General features: G+C 38.0%; 1 protein-coding gene across 1 annotated transcript in view; it reads left to right on the top strand.

Moving 5' to 3' along the window:
* The window catches only part of LOC149255991 (uncharacterized), a 204,439-nt gene extending 184,127 nt beyond the window's left edge, over positions 1-20,312 (top strand). Inside the window, exon 4 of the mRNA XM_089460622.1 lies at positions 19,092-20,312. Coding sequence (XP_089316748.1) covers positions 19,092-20,008 — 917 coding nt within the window. The 3' untranslated portion in view covers positions 20,009-20,312. The remainder of the gene's footprint in view (positions 1-19,091) is intronic.
* The last annotated feature ends 635 nt before the right edge of the window (positions 20,313-20,947 follow it).

Below are 20,947 nucleotides of genomic sequence, written 5' to 3'. Positions count from 1 at the left end.
GCAGTGCAAATGCAGTGTTGGGAGAAATGATCAACGACAACACGGATGCAGAGAGAGTTGTCGTACAGATGCAACAGTGGCAGTAGCAGAATCATGGGCAGAAGTACAGGAGGCAGCAGTGCAGAGGATGTTGGGCAGGAAGGCCTAGCATCAGCACAGGTACCAATGCTGGATGATCAGAGTAATACTCAGTGACGAGTATTGCTAGAGCACAATCCTCGCTAAGAGGGAGTGTTGATTGGGGTAGCATCGGATGTGCTCTAGCCACGAAATTTGGTGGAGAGGTTGGGGCACATAAGATTTCCAATACCCAGAAAGAGTTTGGGCAGATTCTAAACAAATCATGAGATATTAAAATAATTAATATTTTTAATGAAGTCCCTAAGTATAAACTTAGGGAAAATAAAATATTAATGTGTATTAATATGAATCTGTGTTAGAATGGTCCAAAAGACATCGATCAAGCTAGATCTAATCTTAGCCGTTGATTAGGGACTTAATCTCAACCGTTGAGATGTCAACAGAAAAAGTATAAGAGTGGGGTTGAGGGGCACTTGGATAACAAACTGAAGGAGACCAGTCAGTTCAATTTCTGGAGTGGGGTTTGCTAAGAAATTGAACCAATGGTTTGGAGAGCAGTCAAGAGGCAGCAAGTATAGAACAACAAAGACTGCGCAGAGAGCCAGAAGGGCCTGCATCATTTACGCAGAGGCTACAGGAGTGACACAGAAGCCCAGAGAGTCTGCGCAGAGCCTTAGTAGGCTGATGCAGAGGGTTTCAGGCAGTAGCAGAGGTCATTAGGGCCTACGGGTTTAGAAAATTGTTGGTAGTTTGTCTATTTGTGGGTAAGCCAGTGTGACACCCTGTTGTACAAGAAAATTGCTAAATAATAAAATCCTCCCTTGCTGCACTGGTTTTCCCACATTAGGTTTTTTCGGGGACGTTAGTCCAAAATAACTCTGTCAATGTGTGCATATGTTTGTTTCTGTATTACAGTGTGATATCTGCAGCAATATTTATTTTAATGTTTGTTGAAGTAATTTCACGAATAACTTATGATATAAGTAGGAAAAGTAAATCAGTTGTTGCAGTGATAGAATTTTCACAACAGTGAGGGTACTATCTCTGTTGGGTAGAGCAGTGCGGTGGGGGGATCAAAATGTGCAACGAAAACTTGGTGGCGGTAGTTGGCTTCAAGGATAATGCCCGAACAATGGTTGTGCAGACGCTAACAACGTCAAAGAGCAGGTGGCGGCTCGGGGTGAACAACTTATTGTCGACATTGTGGTTAGTGGCTGTGTATGACCGTCAAATGGTGGTGGCGTGCGAGGCGCGGATGCCAACAGTGGGTTTGGCAGCTCGATGGTTGATGTGTGCAGTGGGTTGCAACAATAGGTAAGTTTGTTGTTTTTAATTTCATTTAACTCTTCTTTATAGTGTTTTTTTAATTTTAACCTCTTATCCTTTTTTATCGCTTTTTTATTTCAATATATATGTATTTTGATTTTTTTAAAGACTTTTTATTCTCCTTTTTAATTAATTTTTTAATATATATATATTTTTTGAATTTTTTTAATAAATATATATGCTTCACTTATCTATATATATATATATATTTTATTTTTTATTTTTTATTTATTTAATGGGCAAAGGCTTGACAGCGAAATGGAGAGTCTCCAAAATTCTTGTAGCGAAACGCTTCAATGAAAATAAGGTTGACGAATATCAATGATCAAAGGTTGGATCAGATTGGCTCTGTGCAGCGGTTGTGGCGTGAGGATCGAACAATTCTGATACCAATGTAATGAACAAAGTCCGTATATTCAGAGGGATGCTCTGATACCAATGTAATGAACAAGGTTCATATACTTAACAATATACTCAGAAGATCTAAAATAAATATCCATGATAGGATAGTAATATATTATATATATGTATAGAAGATATGAGATGATTACAAATGAGGGTGAGGCCCTGCTTATATATCCTAGGCAGGTGCCTCTTCACCAATGTCATGTTCTTAGGGACATACCTCTTCATTAACTAATTACTAAATAATTAATTAGTATATACTATGAAACTGGATTCGTCCCCCAAGGCCCACAAATCACGAATCTAGCGAATTAGACATGATTCGACCCGATTCGTGTCTGAAAATCGGGACATGTCGTGTCTGATTGGGACACGAATCTGAAAAAAGGCAACCCACGCGACGTTAAAAGGCGAGTTTGCTTCCTTTTCTTTTCACTTTCACTTGTCTATTTTGCTGTGGGTGTTTTGGAGCAAGGAGCAAAGAGAGTGGGAGCGTTTTCAAAGAGATTCAAGCAATAGGTAAGTGCATTTGCTCTCTTTTTTTTTGCTTTTTTATTACAGCAGTTTGCATATGCATTTCTTCTTCAAATTTGTGCATTTTTGTTTTATTTTTTTACAACATTTGTGGCTCAATCAAGGGCAACAGGGAAGGGGCAAAGGAAGGAGAAGAATGTTCCCATTGGAAATGCCCCTCCTCTCCCAATTTCATCAGAGCTTGCTGCAAGTATTCCCTTTATTGCAAGTAATGTTGAGGGAAGACTTCCTTCTCAATGTAACATTGAGAAATATCGCTTGTGGAAATATGTCACAAGAGAGCAAGCGCCACCCAGTAAGGTGAAGGGAGGAGGCAATGTGAGTTGGAAATGCAGCTATTGCCACAATACTTCCAGGAGCACATATTTCCGTGTGAAAGGTCATTTGTTGGCTTTAGCAAGTTGTGGAATTGGAGCTTGTACAAAGGTGGCTTTACCAAAGAGGAAAGAAATGGAAAGAGAGTCCAATGTTGGTATGGCAAATGTGGCCGCAAAAAAAAGAAACCAAGAATGATGACCCCCTTCCATTCTTGAGGAAAAGCAGCAACATATTCCCATTTGAGAGTTCTGGTTGGAGACAAATAACAAAAAGAAAGGCAAATTCACTTGGTTCAATGGACAAGATTTTTCAGCAGGAGAAACGAGAAGAGCTTGATCTCACCATTGCCTTTTTTTCTAATCAAAATTTCATATCCTTTATTGTTGCACGTTCACCTCTATTTATTGAGATGTGCTGAGCTATAACTCAAGGGGCTACATCAGGGTATGTGCCTCCTGGGTCTGAGAAGCTTAGAACCACGTTGACGAAAACACAAAAAGAGGTGGAAAAAATGCTTGAGGTGTTTTTATGCTTCAGTTGTATCAGAGTCATGGCGCACAATATAATCATGCGGGTCTTTGAATGTTGTTTGCCGCACAATGTGCCATTACGTTCACGTCTTGAATGCGTTGAACAATTTAGTAAAATTCAAGAAGCATTTCAACGTTTAGAGAAATTATATGCAGAAGTTAAAGCATGTCGAAAGGAAATCAATAATAAGGAAGATGATAGCCATGGAGAAACGAAACAAAGTGAAGCATTAGATGATTATAATATTGAAAATGAAGATGTTGCAAGAAATGATCAAGATGATGATCCAAATGAAGAATTAAATGAGGCTGCACAACTAATGGGAGAAGAAGTTGATGAACAAGAGGAAGAAAGGAAAACAGCATGGGGCAAAGGAAAAAATCGATATTATAGTGCTAATAATATTGACTATGAAATCCAATCTAGTGATGATGAGCTACTGACAGTTGAAGAGGCCGAGGTACTAAGACTGCAAAGAAAAAAAGCAGAATCACTCCGTCCTGAAGACTTTGGTCTAGATGAGGATGAGGAAGATGAAAGCAATGCTAATTTAGATGCCCATGAGGAAACGTTGCAGGAGGCTGTGAAGCAACATGAAGGGAGGCTTGAAAGGAGGAAATCAAAGAAAACTTCAGATAGACAACTGGGCAAAGATGTTGATGATGGTAAAATTGTAGCATTTAAGGAAGTCAAGAAGAATATTAATGCGTTAACAAAAGAGCAGCAGATGGAAGTTGTAATGAGTGATGCTCCAGAGTTAGTGGGACTGCTATCAGAATTTAAGGATGGACTTGATAACCTGAAAATTGTTCAGGTTCTACTGCAAAAGGTGAAAGGTAACAAAAATGTAAGCAAAGAAGGCATGAACTATCTGGAGGTGAAGCAGCTGTTGTTGCTGTGCTATTGCCAATCCATTGTTTTCTACTTAATTTTAAAAGCAGAAGGCCGTTCTGTCCGAGATCATCCTGTGATTGCTCGTCTTGTGAAGATACAAGATTTCTTGGATAAAATTCGGCCCATTGACAACAAACTTGAGAATTAGTTTGAAAGAATCCTCAAGGAAGATAACACTGATCAATTGAGGGTGCTCCAGCAAAATCTTCTATGGACTTTATCTTAGTTGAGGATTTTATGTTAGAATTCAAGACAAGTGTGGTTAAATCCTAGTCAGATCAGTGTGGGCAGGATGGTGAAGAGAAATAAATCATTGACAGGTTCAACCCTGGATGTTAAAAAATGCTTGAGCCGAGAGTGATGCTCTCAAGGGTGTTTCGAGAACATCTTGGTTTTTTGTTTTTCAATATTTTCTGTAATGACTGTTGGAAGCAATTACTTCAGCACCCACAGTATTGTTCCATCAGAACTAAAATGGTATACATCTTCTACAACTCAACCAAACTCAACGAGACTGGAAGAATATTTCAAATGGTTTCAAGAACCTTCAATGGCTTCAACGAAGTCTAGTTTCAAGCTTGATCGAATCAAAGAATCAACAAGGGAAAGTCTCACTAAAATTTTAGACATAAGGCTTTGTTTCTTTCATTCTGGGTTTCAATATTTGGAAAAAGTGAAGAGCATTAGCATTAGATTTGTGGTTGATTTCAGAAATTTCTGCGTAAATCTCTTGGCTAGCACGAGGAATGTTGCAACAAAAGTTCCAAGATTCTGCAAATGTTTCTTTTCAAAGAGTGTTATAGACAACTATACAAGCGCTGAAAACCATGGAACTAATGTGGGCAAATTTGGAAACCCAGAATTGTTTAAACAGTCCCACCTTCCTGTGACTTGGAGCATGGATCTTAAGAGTATTAACAGTTTGAACGGAGATAAAAATATAGAATAGATTAAAGCAATTGTTAATGAAAACATTGAGGGTTATCGCACGACACTGTGGTGTCTGAAACTGTGGGCTCAAAGGCGAGGGTTTCTATGGCATTGACCTCCACACAATGATGATCGATGTCACAAGGAGCACGGTGAGGAAGAACATGGCCACATTGGGCCCATACGCTGCACAAAAGCTGCCCATACGCTACACAGTGAACGATTGTGCAGGCTTGTGCTCCCTTGTTCGGATAGCTGACAAACCGTCCACCCATACATTTCGTTTAAACGCTACTGACGTCTCCCATCAAACGTGGTGTCCCCAGGTTGAAAGACATGACGTCAAATACACGGCTCGATAAATACGTTAATATACATAGTGTTATATTGGGGTTCAACATTATAACAGGCACCACATAATTTCGTTGCACAATAACTATATTATAAAAAAAAATATTATTATTAAAAAAATTATATTTAAAAAAAAGGGGGAATATTATTGATGAGCTACATGACGAGATGAATTCCAGATTATACATCAAGATGACTGACACTAAGTGAAGAAAATCAACAACATTAAAGCTTTGAGGACAAAGCTTCTGAAGGAAGGGGCTATGTTATGAATATAATTCATAACAAGTAAATAAATAAAATAAATGTAAATATTAAATAATCAAATATTGGTTATGTTAAATACTCACTAAGTTAAGTGAAAATGCATGTCTAAAAGACATGCCCAGTCACGAAAGGACACCTGCTTAGGTATACATTCAAGCCTACAAGCTATCAGTTTTGATGCTTCATTACTCTAGGGGCTTCTATTGATGAAGGCAAATTTATCTTAGCCATTGGTTGAGATGTAATCGTGGCTGTTGAGACTCCAACGAGAGCTTATAAGAGCAGGTCCAAGGGGTTGGAGAAGACAAAGTGTATGAGTTGAGCAGTTCGACTATCTAGTTGTAGGTATTTAGCAAGGGCGTAGTTGAAGCTAGGGAAAGCATCGAAGCAAGGGTTTCAACAAAGATTTGAGAGTAGGAGTTCAGAGGGATTTTCCTCAGTATTTTCCACTGTCCGGGAGACTGGAAAGAGGAGGCTGAATTCATTTGCAAAGGAGGCCAAATATAGTAGTACGAGATAGCCAATTTACCCAGTGCGAGTTGCTGATGGAGCCATGTTTTATTTTCTAGTTGACAGTTGCCAGATCAATGTCCTGGAGGCAGAGCGAGTGGGTTTCAAAGACAGAGGGAAGCATGATGACTTTCCTAGAGGTGTTCTAGGGCTATATGGACTTTTCCTTAGTCGGATCTGCGCACTTCAAGAAGGTAGTGCGAATTCTAGGAGGAGGTGTGAGTGGGTAGGAGAAGCCAGATCGGTTGCAGAGGGAGACAAGGCTGTCTTCCATTTTATTTGCTAGTATTAGCCAGAGCTTTGCCAGTAAGAAGTGTTGACCACTAGGTGTCAACTACCCATAGAAGTACACCCCCTTTTTTCGCAAAAGGGATAGCGCCTAATCGATGTGTTCCTGCCATCTAGCTATCATCATCAACCTGAGGATCATCCTATATTGTAAACCCTTTCTACATGTGTAAACTGTAAATAATCTTAGCAGATTTGTGTCGTGTATGTAATTCCCTAGGTAAACTTAATTTTCTAATGACGATCTACATTTCGAAAGGTTTTTTTGTCTCACTGATCCATGATCGGAAAAGTTTTCCTTCAGGCTTACCCCAAAGCCGGAATGGATTTTGTCACCAGAATGTTAGGGGAGTCCTAGTGTGCTAGATTGAGTCTATGTAAAAGTGATTTGGGAGTAATCCTAACTAGTTGGTTAGGTTATTTTATTACAAATTGCTTGATCTGCTAGATTATATTTGTGTCGCAGAAATGGGTAGTCTATGAGGGTCTTGGTCAAATGGGTTTTCCCCCTTGAGATGTAAAAAATGTAAAAGATCATGATGTAAAATGTCTTGAGCGTTAGAAAAATAATTTATCTCTTCGTAAGTCCTAGCTCCTAGGTAATTTTAAATTTTCCAAAGGCTATATTCTAGGGTCCTTTAAAAAATTAAATCTTAACTGGTCCAGGGACTAAGGTTAGTTGATTATTTTTGTTAAATTTTATCTTAGGTCCTTGGGGTTAAGTCAAAGTCAAAGTTTTGAGGAAATAAATGCAAAATTTCAATTTTTTAATATATTAAAATGCATTTAATTAAAAAAATGTGAAATTTCCTCAATATTTAAAATTTTGACGAATGAGATTAAAAGAAATTTTGATCCTTATTGACAGTCGAGATCACTTTGACAGGGATCACTCGAACTAGCCGTTGGGAGATTTATCTTTAAATAGGGGGTCAGTTGTCAGTTGAGATCATCCAATCTTTTGATCGTGTACTAAGCGAAAAACTCTCTCTTGTAATCTTTTTTATGAGCAATAAAGAAAGACTTTGGAGTTAACTTCTGCTGGTGTTACTCTTCATGGAAATGCTGTAAGATGTATTATTTTCATGCATATATTTCTTTTTGGCCATTGATATAGCTTTCTGAAGAGCGATTTGAGTACAGGTATCTTGCTTAGTCGCTGGGGTTTGAATGGTAATTTAAGTTTTGAATATAATAACAGGTATCTCTATTAAATCTAAAATTTATTATCTTTTTCTCGCTCTATGTTGACGACTGAATTGAGTTTTGCAGGAAAATCCTTGATTATTAGATCATCGGGTGTTTGGGGAAGTTCTCGGCTGAACCAGCCAACTCCTGATCCGTGTTTTCTGAAGAGCCCAATTTGAATTTGATCCCGGGCTTATCATAAGATATTATTTTTATGGGTGATGCATGAAGGGTTTCAAGCTTAGTACCTCCAAAATTCTAATTTTTTTAATTTTTATGTGCTAAATTGTTAGATCTAGCTGTTGGGAGCCACAGATCATCAGATCTGGGAGCGGAGTTAGACTCACACTCCCTAGATTTGATAGATCTCCCATTTTTGTACATAGATCTGTAATTAATTTTGGTTTTCTGACTTTGGTTTTAGTGTTTTTTTGGGTCATTGTGTATATCATTCGGGTGTTTCTGGTTGTATTGCAACTCCATATCTGAAGCTGAAGGTTGTGCAGAATCCAGATCTAGGCCCTGGAGGGTAAGATCTAGATCCTTGAGGCTCATCAACATAATTCTGCAGGGAGATTATTCAATTAATTTTTACAGTCTAAGGGTTTTAAGAGCTTCAAATCTGAAAATTTTTGTAAGATCTGGGAATTTTGCAGCAGGTGAATTCAAAATTTTAATTAAAAAGGGTTTCTGGGATTTGTTCCTTGGTTTTTGGGTTTCAGTGTGCAAATTTGATTTTTTTTTAAAGCCCTCTCAAAAATCCTGTCTGTTGTTTGGGGTTTTTGAGTTCGCTGTAAATTTTTTTGAATTTTTTTGAGGAAACCCTCTATTTTTTGGTTCTGTCTAGATCTGCATTTTCCTCTAACCATGCTACCTTTTGTGGAATCTTCCCTTTTGCTCCATTGCCCAACATTCGACCCTCTGTCCCTCACACAATCCCTCCATCTCCCGCGGATCTTCTCACCATCATTCGCTGCTAACCTTCCATCCCTCCTACGTTGCCTTATTCTCCTTATATGCAACTCCTCATCCCCTACGCCCTCTACTCCTGTGGCTCCAATCCGTTGCTCGTTCCTCCTTCCTCACGCAACTACCCATCATTTAACTCCTTTTCCCTGCGGTTCCCCCATCAAACCATCTTCCTGCTCCGTCCTATCCTCACGTGGCTTCATCGCAGCCATTCTCCCTTGCCCTCCTAACCTGCGATGCCGTCCATCAAACCCTCTCTGTCTGTGTCCTCTGCTCCTCACGCGTACCTGCGATAGCAAACATCAAACACAAATCATTTCGATTTTTGGGTGCGTCACGTTGGGTTATATTGTTTGGGTTTATTTCAGTTTTAGCTTTGTATGTAGTTAGGGTGTTAGTGCATAATCTTTCTAGGTTTCATATAGTTTGATAGCATTTCTTTTATTTTTTACAAGGTCCCATTTTGGTCTCCTCTTTTTTTTTTTTTTATAATTTCTTTTTGACTTTGATTTTATTAAATCTCAAAATTTAAAAATAAAAAATTTAAAAATTCGATTTTGGGTTTCATTTTGTTTTATTTATTTTTCATCGTCTTATTTTGACTTTGATTTTTTATTTTTATTTCTTTATTTTATTTTTATATATTTTTCTCTTATTTAAATAAAAAAATTAAAAAATCCTAAAAATCTAAAAATTTATAAAAATCCTAAACATAAAAAATTTTAAATCTAAAAAATATAAAATTTCAAAAGTCTAAAAAAATCTAAAATATTTAAAATCCTAAACATTTAAAAAATCATAAATTTTTTCAAAACTTTGGTGACTAAGGATTTTAAAATAAAATAAAAAGGGTTTGTGCTTTAACATTAAGAAAGTTTAAATGTGGCCTATGGCCCATTAATTTTTTATTTTATTTTAGGCCCTTTTCATTTTTTCGTCGCATTAAAAGATTTAAAATTTTTCAGTTACCATTAAACATTATTGCCTAAGGAATAATTAAAACTTAAATTTAAAGTTCCTTAGTGTTATTAAATGCATTTTTCATGATTTTTCTATGGAAGGCGTGATAAATCATATTGGCTGTTCTAGATCTTGTCATTAACCGTTATCATTTTAGATCTGGAATCTTTTGCATGTGATAGTGTTGGGTGTTTTTTTTGTGGATTAGTTATGATTGTCATTTTTCGTCACATATTGAAAATCATTCTGGATAACTTGTTTTGTTGATTGTTAATTCAAATATCAAAGGCACTGGTCTAAAATTATTTCTATCTTGTGGTCGTGTCTTGTTTACTTTGGCGTTTGATCTATCAATCTGATTTAATCATTTAAATTCATCAAGTTATCCATCATTAAAATCTCCTAGAGTCTGTTTTTTTTCACAGGCTATCCTCATCTATTCACCTAGGGATTACCCCCTTGACTTGTCTAGGAGAGAGTCTAAACGGAGTAAGGATTTAAGAGTGAGAGCCCTTACTTTGAACGTTGTCGCGCTGCCTAGACATTCTGTGCGACAACAAGAGGCAAGTAGATCATTTTACTCTTGAATTGTTGAACAATAATAAAACCCTCATCTGCTGCATTGGTTTTCCCTTCAGGGTTTTTCGAGGGACAATTGTCCAAAAATAACTGTCAAATTTTTATGTGTGTGTGTGCATATTTCTTAGTTCTATTTTTTATATTTCCGCAACATTTTTATTGAGAAGAATGCAATAATGAATTCATCATTATTTGCTGAATAATAATTGAAAAGACAAATAAACTCCTAACAATTAGAAGATAAATATCCAGTAATTGCATTCGAGGAATTTTCATACTCCTCTTCTCCAAGGTATCCTAATCCACCACTACTCACTTCTTCATCATCTTCATCACATCTTTTGTTTCCCGACACCATCATCATAGCTAAAAATGGAACCAACAAGATAAGGCCAAGCCATATAACCATCATGTTCATTGAAGCTTGAGATTCTTGCTTGCAATAAAAGGAGGGAGGAATCATAAACAATAGGTGAATAGAACATATAGATTATAGTAACTAGTTTCTACTTCTAGATTTGATAGATTCATACCACATATAAAAAACACAAATGCTACATGGAAGAGAAAAATAAGAATTAGATTAGACCCTTCCTCTTTGGCTCTCCAATGTTGTTTGGCAACCTTCAATTTGTTGATTTGGGGTAGCATTGGATGTGCTCCAGCCATGAAATTTGGTGGAGGCTAAAGCACATGAGATCTCCAAGACCCAGAAATGGTTTGGGGAAATTCCACCCTGTTAGAGAGATATTAAAATAATTAATATTTTTAATGGGTTCCTAAGTCTAAACTTAGGAAAATAAAAATTTTAATGGGTATTAATATACCACTGGGTGAGAAGGTTCTAAATGACACAGATCAAGCCAAATCTAATCTTAGCCGTTGATTAGAGATTTAATCTTGGCCGTTGAAGACTCAACAAAAAAAAGTATAAGAGGAGGCTTGAGGTTCAGTGGGAGATACACCAAGATTGATCAGTTAGTTCGATTTGCTGGAGCGGGGTTTGCTGAGAGAAATCGAACCAGTGATCAGAGTTGAAGTTTCTAAGTTTACTTAGTTAGAAACCCTCCATGCACTTTATCTGATTTATTTCTACCTACTTGTTATTTTCCTTAACAAGTTATTTACAATGTAAATACTAGAAATAAACACTAGTGCATGCTCAACATATTACAAATCGACAACTAAAAGAAACAATAACAAACACACCATGACACCATTATTTTTGGACTAATGTCCTCGGAAAAACCGGTTCAGCTATCTGAGGGTTTTCTTATTAAGCAATATCAGAGTACAATCTAGGTGCCAAAATTGGCCTACCTAACAGAGAATTTCCTTGGCAGTAATACCTCTTAGTTTCTGACAAATATATTGGCTGAAACCCCGGATAATCCTTCCGGCAGCTACTTAGCACCAATCTGCCCCAGAATTCCTAGCGTCTTCCCAATTTGGACTGCGTTAGCCTCTCCTAGCCCAGCGTTGGCCCTGCGTTAGCCCAAGGAGGCCCTGCATCACCACTCTGAGCCTCTGCGTCAGCTATGCTGGCCCCTTTGGTGCTCTGCGTAGCACTTAGCTGCCTTTGCGTGGCCCTGCGTGAGCACTGGCTGCTCCTGCCTCTCTCTCTTTGGCTGCTCTGCTGCTCTCCTAGCACTATCTCTGCCGCTCTGTCTCTCTATACTCAATGCCCCTCAGCTACTCTCCGATCACTGATTCTGTCTCTCTTAGCAAACCCCGCTCTAGAGAATAGAATGACTGATCACTTTGGTGTATTCTCCAAGTGACCCTCAACCCTCCTCCTATACTTTTCCTGTTGACATCTCAATGGCCGAGATTAAGTCCCTAATCAATGACTAAGATTAGATTTGGCTTGATCCATGTCTTTTGGACCATTCTAACACAGATTCATATTAATACACATTAATATTTTATTTTCCCTAAGTTTAGACTCAGGGACTCCATTAAAAATACTAATTATTTTAATATCTCCTGATCTGTTTAGAATCTGCCCAAACCCTTTCTGGGTATTGGAGATCTCATATGCCCCAACCTCTCCACCAAATTTCATGGTTAGAGCACATCCGATGCTACCCCAAATCAACAGATTGATCAGTTAGTTCGATTTTCTGGAGCGGGGTTTGCTGAGAGAAATCGAACCAATGATCAGAGTTGCAGCGAGGGGCAGTGAGTGCATAGCAGAGAGGCAGAGATAGTGTCGAAGGATCAACGCTGAGGGAGAGAAGGCTACGCAGAGCCAGCAAGAGGCACACAAAGGGCCAAAGGGATTGTGCAGAGGCTACCAGGGCTTGCGTGAGTGACACAAAGGGCTAGAGAGCCAGCTCAGAGCATCACAAGGCTGACGCAGTGGGTTCCAGGTTGATGCAGAGGCCAGGAGGGCTAATGCAGAGCCTCATAGAAGTGTTGGAGAGTTTTTCGTGGAGTAGATTTGTCGAATATATGCTTCCGAAGAGAGGTATTACTGCCAGATAGATATCTCTGTCGGGTGAGCTAATTCGGCACCTAGTTGTACTCAAGAAAGCTGCTTAATGATAAAACCCTTAGAATTGCCACACTAGTTTTCCCAAGTTGGGTTTTTTGTGGGGACGATTGTCCAAAAATAAGACGATTGTCCAAAAATAACAACGTCCCTTGTGTGTTTGTCTATTCTTTCAATTGATGATCTGTAGATGGTTGAGACTGCATTGGTGTTTATTTTCAGTATTTATATGGTTAAATAACTTGTTAAGAAATTAAACAAGTAGGTGAAATAAACCAGATAGTGCAGGAGGAATTTATAACGGGTTAGGCTTAGAAATTTGAACACAATCTCCCAATTGCTCACAAATGACAACCTTCAATCTCTCAAGCTCTTGCAAATGGCAACCTATAATCTCCTTTGCAAGCTCCTACAATCTTATGTTCTCAATCTTCTCAAATTGCCTCCTTAAGGCTCAAACGCTCTCAATCTATCTCACAAACTCATAAAATGATATTAAGTGGGAGGGGAGGAGGCCTTTATTCCCCTTGGCCCTCCCATTTCCCTTCAAAACTAACTTTTCCCATCGTGGGCAGTGCGTGAGCAAAGGGGGTCGGGAGCGATTTTTTGGTTTGGGGAGTGACAGGGAGCATTGCTCCCGAATTCACTCTCTAAGTGTTGAAATCCCTTCATGAGCAATCTAGGAGCGACTTTCCTTGATTGTTCCATGATCACTCTTGGAACCACTAGGGAGTAGTTTTTGTTTTGTTTTGTTTTGTTTTTTTTTTATTGTTAATTTTATTTTTTGGGAGCGTGGTTCGAGAGCGGGTATATTGGGGGGCAGGGGGTGCTCCCCCACAACCTTACTTATAGGTGAAGCATTGAGAACCTTGGTCCTCCAAACAACAATAGTATATAATACATGATCCTACCTCTTGCACCCATGACCTTCTGCTACTTTGCACTACATTTGATGATTCTTCAGGATGATACACCTGGACCTAGCATGCCCGTAGTTTGACGTTAGCACCATATGAGGGATGGTTGCTGATTTAGGGCCCTAATAAGATGATCTCACCTTCAGAGAATTGTGAGGGCTAGTAGCACTTGGAAAGTTCTCAACATTTGAGCAAAGATGGACATCATGAGCAGTTGGAGCCCCCTTTGTGGTGCCCCAACTGTATTTTGGGACCATAGAGAGATATTGAGGTTGATTTGAGGGTCGACCCTCAAATCATGATTCCTAGATGCTACTACATCACACTTGACAATTTGTAGCACCAAAACATGACATTTGGAGCCTCTTTCATGTTTGACTTCAACTTTAGAAGCCTCACAACTCACACGTATGGGATTTTCTTAGCATTTATGTCAAAAGTTAGTGGGTTGGCTTGTAACCCAAGGCATTTTTTGTGATTATACTTGTTAGGGGCTTTTAGGCTAATAATTAGAACTCATCCTCCTCATATAAACAGAGAGGATCATTGTTATTTATCATCATCACTTGGATTATTTCGTCCCTCCTTAGGATATTTTGGCCTCTTTGCATCTTGGACAAGATGTGATTTTTGGAGATCGTTGCATGTTGGAGCTAATTTCTTGTCTTTGGAGAAGTTGCCTTGGTTCAATAATTGGATTGTTCATGCATGTTGTCTTGTAAGTGAGCTTATTATTGAAAATTTCTGATTTTTATGGCTAGTGTATGGAATAAATTTATGATCTAAGGTTTTCTATTGCACTATTGTTATTGAAGATAAATTGTATGGAAGCTAGGTCTCATTATTGCATGCATTACTCATGTATGATATGTGAATGACAATCCCCTTAGTGAATCTTACATTAGCTCTCCCAAGTGAATTTTGATCCCTCACAAAGGTAAAATTTAGGGTCTTGTTTCTAAGGCATCGAGATATCCTTACTCCTTTCCAAGTTTTAGCCATTTTTAAGAATCTATAGACTCCATCCACCCAAGGATTAGGCACTGGCCTTGTCCATTAGGTGATCAACCTAAGTTGCACGAAACAGGGAAATGGGTACGAGTTTCCAAATTGGGCACGGGTACGAAACGCGACCCCCCCAAATTTTGGAAACGGGGAAACACAAGATATATATATCTAAGGACATTTAAGAAATAATGTGCAATCATAAAGCATATATGACACATTCTAATTTATTACATTATGATTAAATTGTCAATTGTCAATGCATAAACTATAAGTCTCTAAATTTACATCACATTTACTTATGAATGATCACATAATGAAAATAGCAATATCCAAAATCAGTGACGAGAAATTTCTAATTTCTTGTCTCGTGCTTGATTGGGAGTCTCCTCCTACATAGTCGAACGACCTTAGTGCTCTTGATTAAATACAAGTTCTATACCCTAGTACCCTACGTGCTCTTGATTATTGGGAGTCTCCCCTACATAGAGGGGTTGGTTCTCTTGATTAAATACAAGTTCCATACCTTAGTACATGACAAAATCCAATGGAAACATTGCAATCCCCCCAATCCTGAAATCCTGAAAAATAGATAAGTCTGCTGGATTTTGAGTGAGATCTAAAATTCTACTTTCTCCATATGAAATCCAATGAGGGCGAAACCACTCTCAAACATCCTGAGTCATTTCATGGTAATGTTAAAAATTTAAGTAAATATCAACACTAGGGCCATAGGCTTGAACATTAGGCTGCCCCACTCAGACAAATCCTCTTTTTTATAACTTGAGAGGCATCTAGAAGCATCCATAAGATATTTTAGTCGCCTAATAAAAAATTAGAAGTGAAAAAATAAAAATAAAAATACAAGAAAAAGTCAAGTTAGAAGAGGAAACTCTGTCGTACGGCCTGGAAACTCGTTTCCGGCCGTACTGGCCACGTTTCCTCCTCGAGAAACGGGCCAGTACGGCCGGAAACGAGTTTCCAGGCCGTACGATACGAGTTTCCTTGTTTCTGTTTCGTTTCCGGTTGGAAACAGACCCTTCTCCAACGTTCCCTGCAACTTAGTGATCAACCTTTCTTTCATCCGCAAAATCATTTTCACTCTCTTTTCTCTCTTTTTTTGGCAATCTTAAAGATAAGCAACCGAATTAGGGCTTGGAGCGAAATTCTCTAAAGGAGGATTTTTAGAGTTTGGAAGGATTCAACATCAAGATTGGGGTTGGTTGCCTCAAAAACTAAATCATCCATCTTGGTGGCTATTCTCTCCATTTTTCTCCAAAATTTCTTGTGCCCTGGGAGAAACCCTAGTTTGGTTAAGCTTCAACTTGAGGGCTTGTTGAAGGTTTCATGTGCCTTGGCCTTGTTGATACTCATAGTTGAAAACCTTTTATTTGCACCTTAAGCTTGGGACATTCCATTTTCCATGCTATTGCTCAAACCCTAGGTCTAGCATGCCCTATCTTGGCCTCTTCAAGGGATGAAAATTGCCTCTTATTCATTGTTTGAAGCCTTGTTCCTAAGTTGTGTCATCTTAGATGCCTTGTTGTGTCACCTTACACCTATAAGCCTAGAACATCTCTTAGGTGACCTATATATTGAGACTCCTCCCATTCATGAAAATCCATTTAGAGCAAGGGGGTAGTAGCTGTGGTTACAGTGGGCTATTACCTTATTGTTGTCACTTAGTCTAGTTATCACATTGTAAGGTATGCCTCCACAAGGCCAGCTAGATTTTGTGGCAACAAGACACAATGAAATTTTCTAATCTTATCATGAAGTTTGACGTTAACATCTTGCAAGGAAGTGATTTTCTTTCCTCTCTTTTCTAATATTGATTTTGAAAAAATTCTTCATTTTTACAAAGTAATTCTTTTGTCATCAGAGTCATAATATACTATGCAACTCTCAATAGACAACAATGTGTGAGCAGGCCATGCAATGTGCAATAGAAAAAAACATGTACCATACAACTCTTAATAAATGATGGAGTTTGAGCAGGGTGCACAATTGCAAGGACCCCTGTGAAATTAAAACAAATTTATTTCCCCGCCTACAAAAAAATTATGAACCAAGGGGTGACTTTATTCTTCTTCCTCAAGGTAAAATTATTTGTACCTTAAGGTAAAAAATTCAATCTTACAACAATGTAGAAAACACTTTTTTAACTTCACTTCACCTCTTTTGTTTTTCAATCACTTACTTCATCTCCAAATGACTTGAAATTTTGGTTGAAGATGCATCATTAAGTGCTCTTTCAATTCCACGTTGAATTGCAACAATGGGATGTCTGATTAGGGAGAAAAAGCTTTCTACAATGCAGTTTACTATTTTCCATGAGCAGAACATGCAGTTCTAGAAGGGTAACTTTCAGAGATCATATATCTCTCAAAAGTGCTCAAGAATTGGAACCTTTGTTGTGACCCCTTTCTGAAATTCTCTCAAAATTTCCTTCCAAATGACACTCTAAAACTCAATCTGATGCTTGAGTACTGAGACTCTTGCCAGATGAAATATCATGGTTTTTGTCAGCAAAATGGGCTGTTCCAGATTCTGGAAGGTCAATTTTCAAATGTGATGTTTCCCTCATGAGTGGTTAGAACCTTCACTGTGTCCCATTTTTGGAAAGACCTTGAAATTTTCTTTCAAATTTATTGAGATAGAAATGGTACAGAATAGTGATTATTAATAAACCCAAAGAATATAATCACACATCATGTCGATATCCCATAACATGAGATAATTGGGTACTTTAAATTACCAAATTAACTTGCTTCATTGCCTGGTGAGTGCAAATAAGGTAATGACCTTTGGATACTTCTAGATGTAGCCCTAACTGTAAGTGTGGGACCACTAGGTCCCTACTCCACTCCACCCAACTAATACTCATGTGGGCATAGGCCAACCACTTAAGGTTTATGAACGTTACCCACTAGGATGATAGATGTGCCGTAGAGGGTTAAACTACCAGGACAAGATTAGCCACCAAAATGCTTCTTCTCTTGCATAATTTTTAGGTTATCCTTGAGCACATTAAAGATAAATAGTACCAATGCTATTGGTAGGTCTCCTAACTGGAGCCATAATATTCTTCTGTGGTTTTTCCTTCTCATGGCTGTTCAATGGAGGCCACCTATAACCGTGGTTTCTTCTAATCTTGTGTAGTTTCTAGTACCACTCGCAATATAATTGTCGATGCCACTTCCTACAAGTGTTGAGTTTCCTCTCACTTCCATGTCTAATGTGCTATTACTAGTAACTACTACTAATATCTCTATTTATATTACTGCTTTTGTTTCTAGGGGATGTGGTAATGACTCTGTAATTACTAAGTTTAGCGAGAAGCTTAACATTAGAAAAAGGTGGCAGGTCATTGCTAAAAATGGGGGCATACATGTTAGGCACAGTTCTATTTGTTTATTCTGAAACTCAATGAAGAACAAAATGGGTACCATTAACTAAAGTCTATATACACTTATTTACATATGGGATTGGCATGCAGGGAAGCATCCTAGTAGTCACTATGAGCCCTTGTTTATCATGAGAGTATAATGAAACTTGCAAAAGATATAAAGGTCGGTCATTCTATGTGAGCCTTGTTGTGGCTGTGTAGCCCCCATTTTGAGTCCATGAAGAGATGATCATTTGTAAATACTTATATGATAGTAACGAAGTATTTCCCATCTTTGCTGGTAAAAATCTTTGTGTACATGTGTGCTTTTGATTAGATTTATGCATGTTTTTCCAACTCTTTATGTTCTCCCCATTAGAGAAGCACTCATACACAAATCTTAGGCTCTTCATACCCTGCCCCTCTCAGAGACTTCATCACTTCTTACTTATGTCCTAAGGCAGGCTTGTTGTGACCAGAGAAGAAAGAAAAATCAAGAAAACTCCATCTACATGTCAAAGCATGCATCATACTAGTGATCATCACAACATTGCGTAAGAGATGAAATAGGTGAAATTTGAAACATTATAATCAAGTTACAAGAAATCTTGGAAGCATTCAAATCAAGTTCTAAAATCACAATGAACCCCACACCAAACCAATGATGAAAGGACCAGGGAGGACACTTTCAGAAAAGGGAATCATCCAAACACTACTCTTTTTCGAGAATGCTTTGAGGACAATGCTTTTTGAAGGGAGAGGCAATGTTATGTACATAAAATAGTATAGACAGACTTAGGGTATAGTAAGCATAGAAGCACAATATAGGTTTAATCATTAACAGGTATAACTCCTAGAGACATGATTGTACATGAAGGGTTACAATAGGCATGTGAATGGCATGAACCCTTATTTTTGTACTCATTAGTCTATCTCTAACAATTATATTTATATTTCCAAAATGGAAAACCTTGGTATATATATCCTTGTGCGTTGGTTCATTGTACTTGTTAATGGTACTGAATGACAGTTTCTTTATATAATTGCAGTCTTATTATATTGATCATTTTCTCAGGAAATACTTTGATTTCATCTTTTTTCCTGTTTAAACTTTAGTGGTTATGACGTAATGATGGTGTGTGCTTGTTTTTTGCAGGTGCTTCTGATGGTGCAGTAGAGATGAAGTTAGGGCCTCAGGATGCTAACTTCCAGTTTAACAATGACAGAGTGAGTGGACATACAATATCCCCACAGCAGTGCAAACTGTCAGAAATTCAAATTTATTCTGAAAGTACAGCAAATAGCCCTTTATGGGTATCTCCAGACCAACTTGATCTGTCCAATGTGCATTTACAGCAGTCCAATAGCTCAGAATCTGTATGTACATCAGATACAGGCTCTGATCTATTTAGCAAGCGTGATGTGATTCATAGATTGAGGGAACAGCTGAAAAGAAGAGATGAGATGGTATTGGAGATGCAAACTCAGATTACTGATCAACAGCAAATCATAACTAATCAAATTTCACACATGACAAATTTACAGTCACAGCTTGACGCAGCAAACAGGGAGTTGTTTGGAACAGAAAGGGAAATTCAGCGATTGCGCAAAGCAATTGCAGATCACTGTGCAGGTCATGCAGTGGATATGTCTTGTTCCTCTGGGACAATGATTACCAATTATACAATGGTAGATCCCTCAATGAGTAGATCAATTGCAGACTCAAAGGGTTCCGCAGTTGGAAGTGCTGAACTATGCAATGGAGGAACCCAAAGATTTCATGAACAGAAGCTCCAGGAACAGATGTATGAACTGAAAAATCCAGATGTAAAGGTGTGGAACCTAATAGAGGACCTGCCCTGCGTTTCATTGAACAGAAATGGAGAAATGACTAAACATGAAGATACCCTTGAAAGTGTGAAAAAATTGGAGAGAGAATTAGCTGAACTCAAGCGGTTAGTTAGTGGAAAAAATTATCTTCTAGAGGCATATGAGAATCAACGGGTGGAACTATGCACTCAACTGAAAGAGCTTCAGCTTAAATTGGGTACTCAGGTGGAAAGTGTACTATAGTTATTTTTGTGGAACATCTAGGAGAAGCTTTTATTTTCAATTTTGGTGCCCATTTTAACAAGAATCTCCATATGCATATTGCTGTGTGTGTTTATCCCTATTCTGGAAATCGCGTTTTCCTAACAGTTCACTGACATGATTTCAGTATGAGCCCCAATTTTTCTGTTGCACATAAGCTTCACTGGGTATAGGCAGGAGCTATGTCTCACTTTCCACAAGTAGCAAAATGTTCAAATGTTTATCATTGATGATTTCATTTTTTTTCATTCCAAAGTTTTATATCTAAAACGTTTTTCAAACTTCACTTGCTGGTTTTCCTGTATATTTTTGTTAGTGCGACTCAATTTTCATTACGATAAGATTCAAAAATCAAAATATAAAGGGGTTGCTGTTATGTTGTAGGTTACTTTATTTTGCTGATTATCAGATTATTCAATGTATTCGGATTTTGGAAAGGCATCCTGCAAAGAGATTTGGTGCCATATGATGTTTCGGATGGTTTTTGAAAAATCAAGCAAAATGTGATGTCAATCTTCTATCCAACTATAGTCACTATTCTCAGAATATCTTTAACACCTATTTCAACCTTCATCGAACACCATGAAACTTAACTGCTCACCTCTGCTCACGTTGATCCAGGACTGCTTTGCCTGTTAAGTTGCTCATAATTTCCTACACACTTCGTGCTATTCTGGCAATATCCTACAGGATTTTGATCATTGCACATGATCTATCACAAGATTTTAGACATTTTATCATCCTTTAGATGCATCTTCTGCTTTCTTAAATATTTCATAAATATTTTTGTGAAAAACTCATTTTCGCAAGTATGGCAAAGCTCATATTATTATATTGATATAACTGGGATTCGGATTGTTTGAATTTCTGATTTTTCGAGGTATTAGTTGGGATTTTGTGCATATCGTTGCTGATGACAAA

Source organism: Pinus tabuliformis, chromosome 7 (assembly GCF_031772625.1).
Source record: "Pinus tabuliformis cultivar Carrire ecotype Pingquan chromosome 7, CPIR1, whole genome shotgun sequence".
Classification (NCBI taxonomy): domain Eukaryota; kingdom Viridiplantae; phylum Streptophyta; class Pinopsida; order Pinales; family Pinaceae; genus Pinus; species Pinus tabuliformis.
This window is presented reverse-complemented; position numbering and strand designations above follow the sequence as displayed.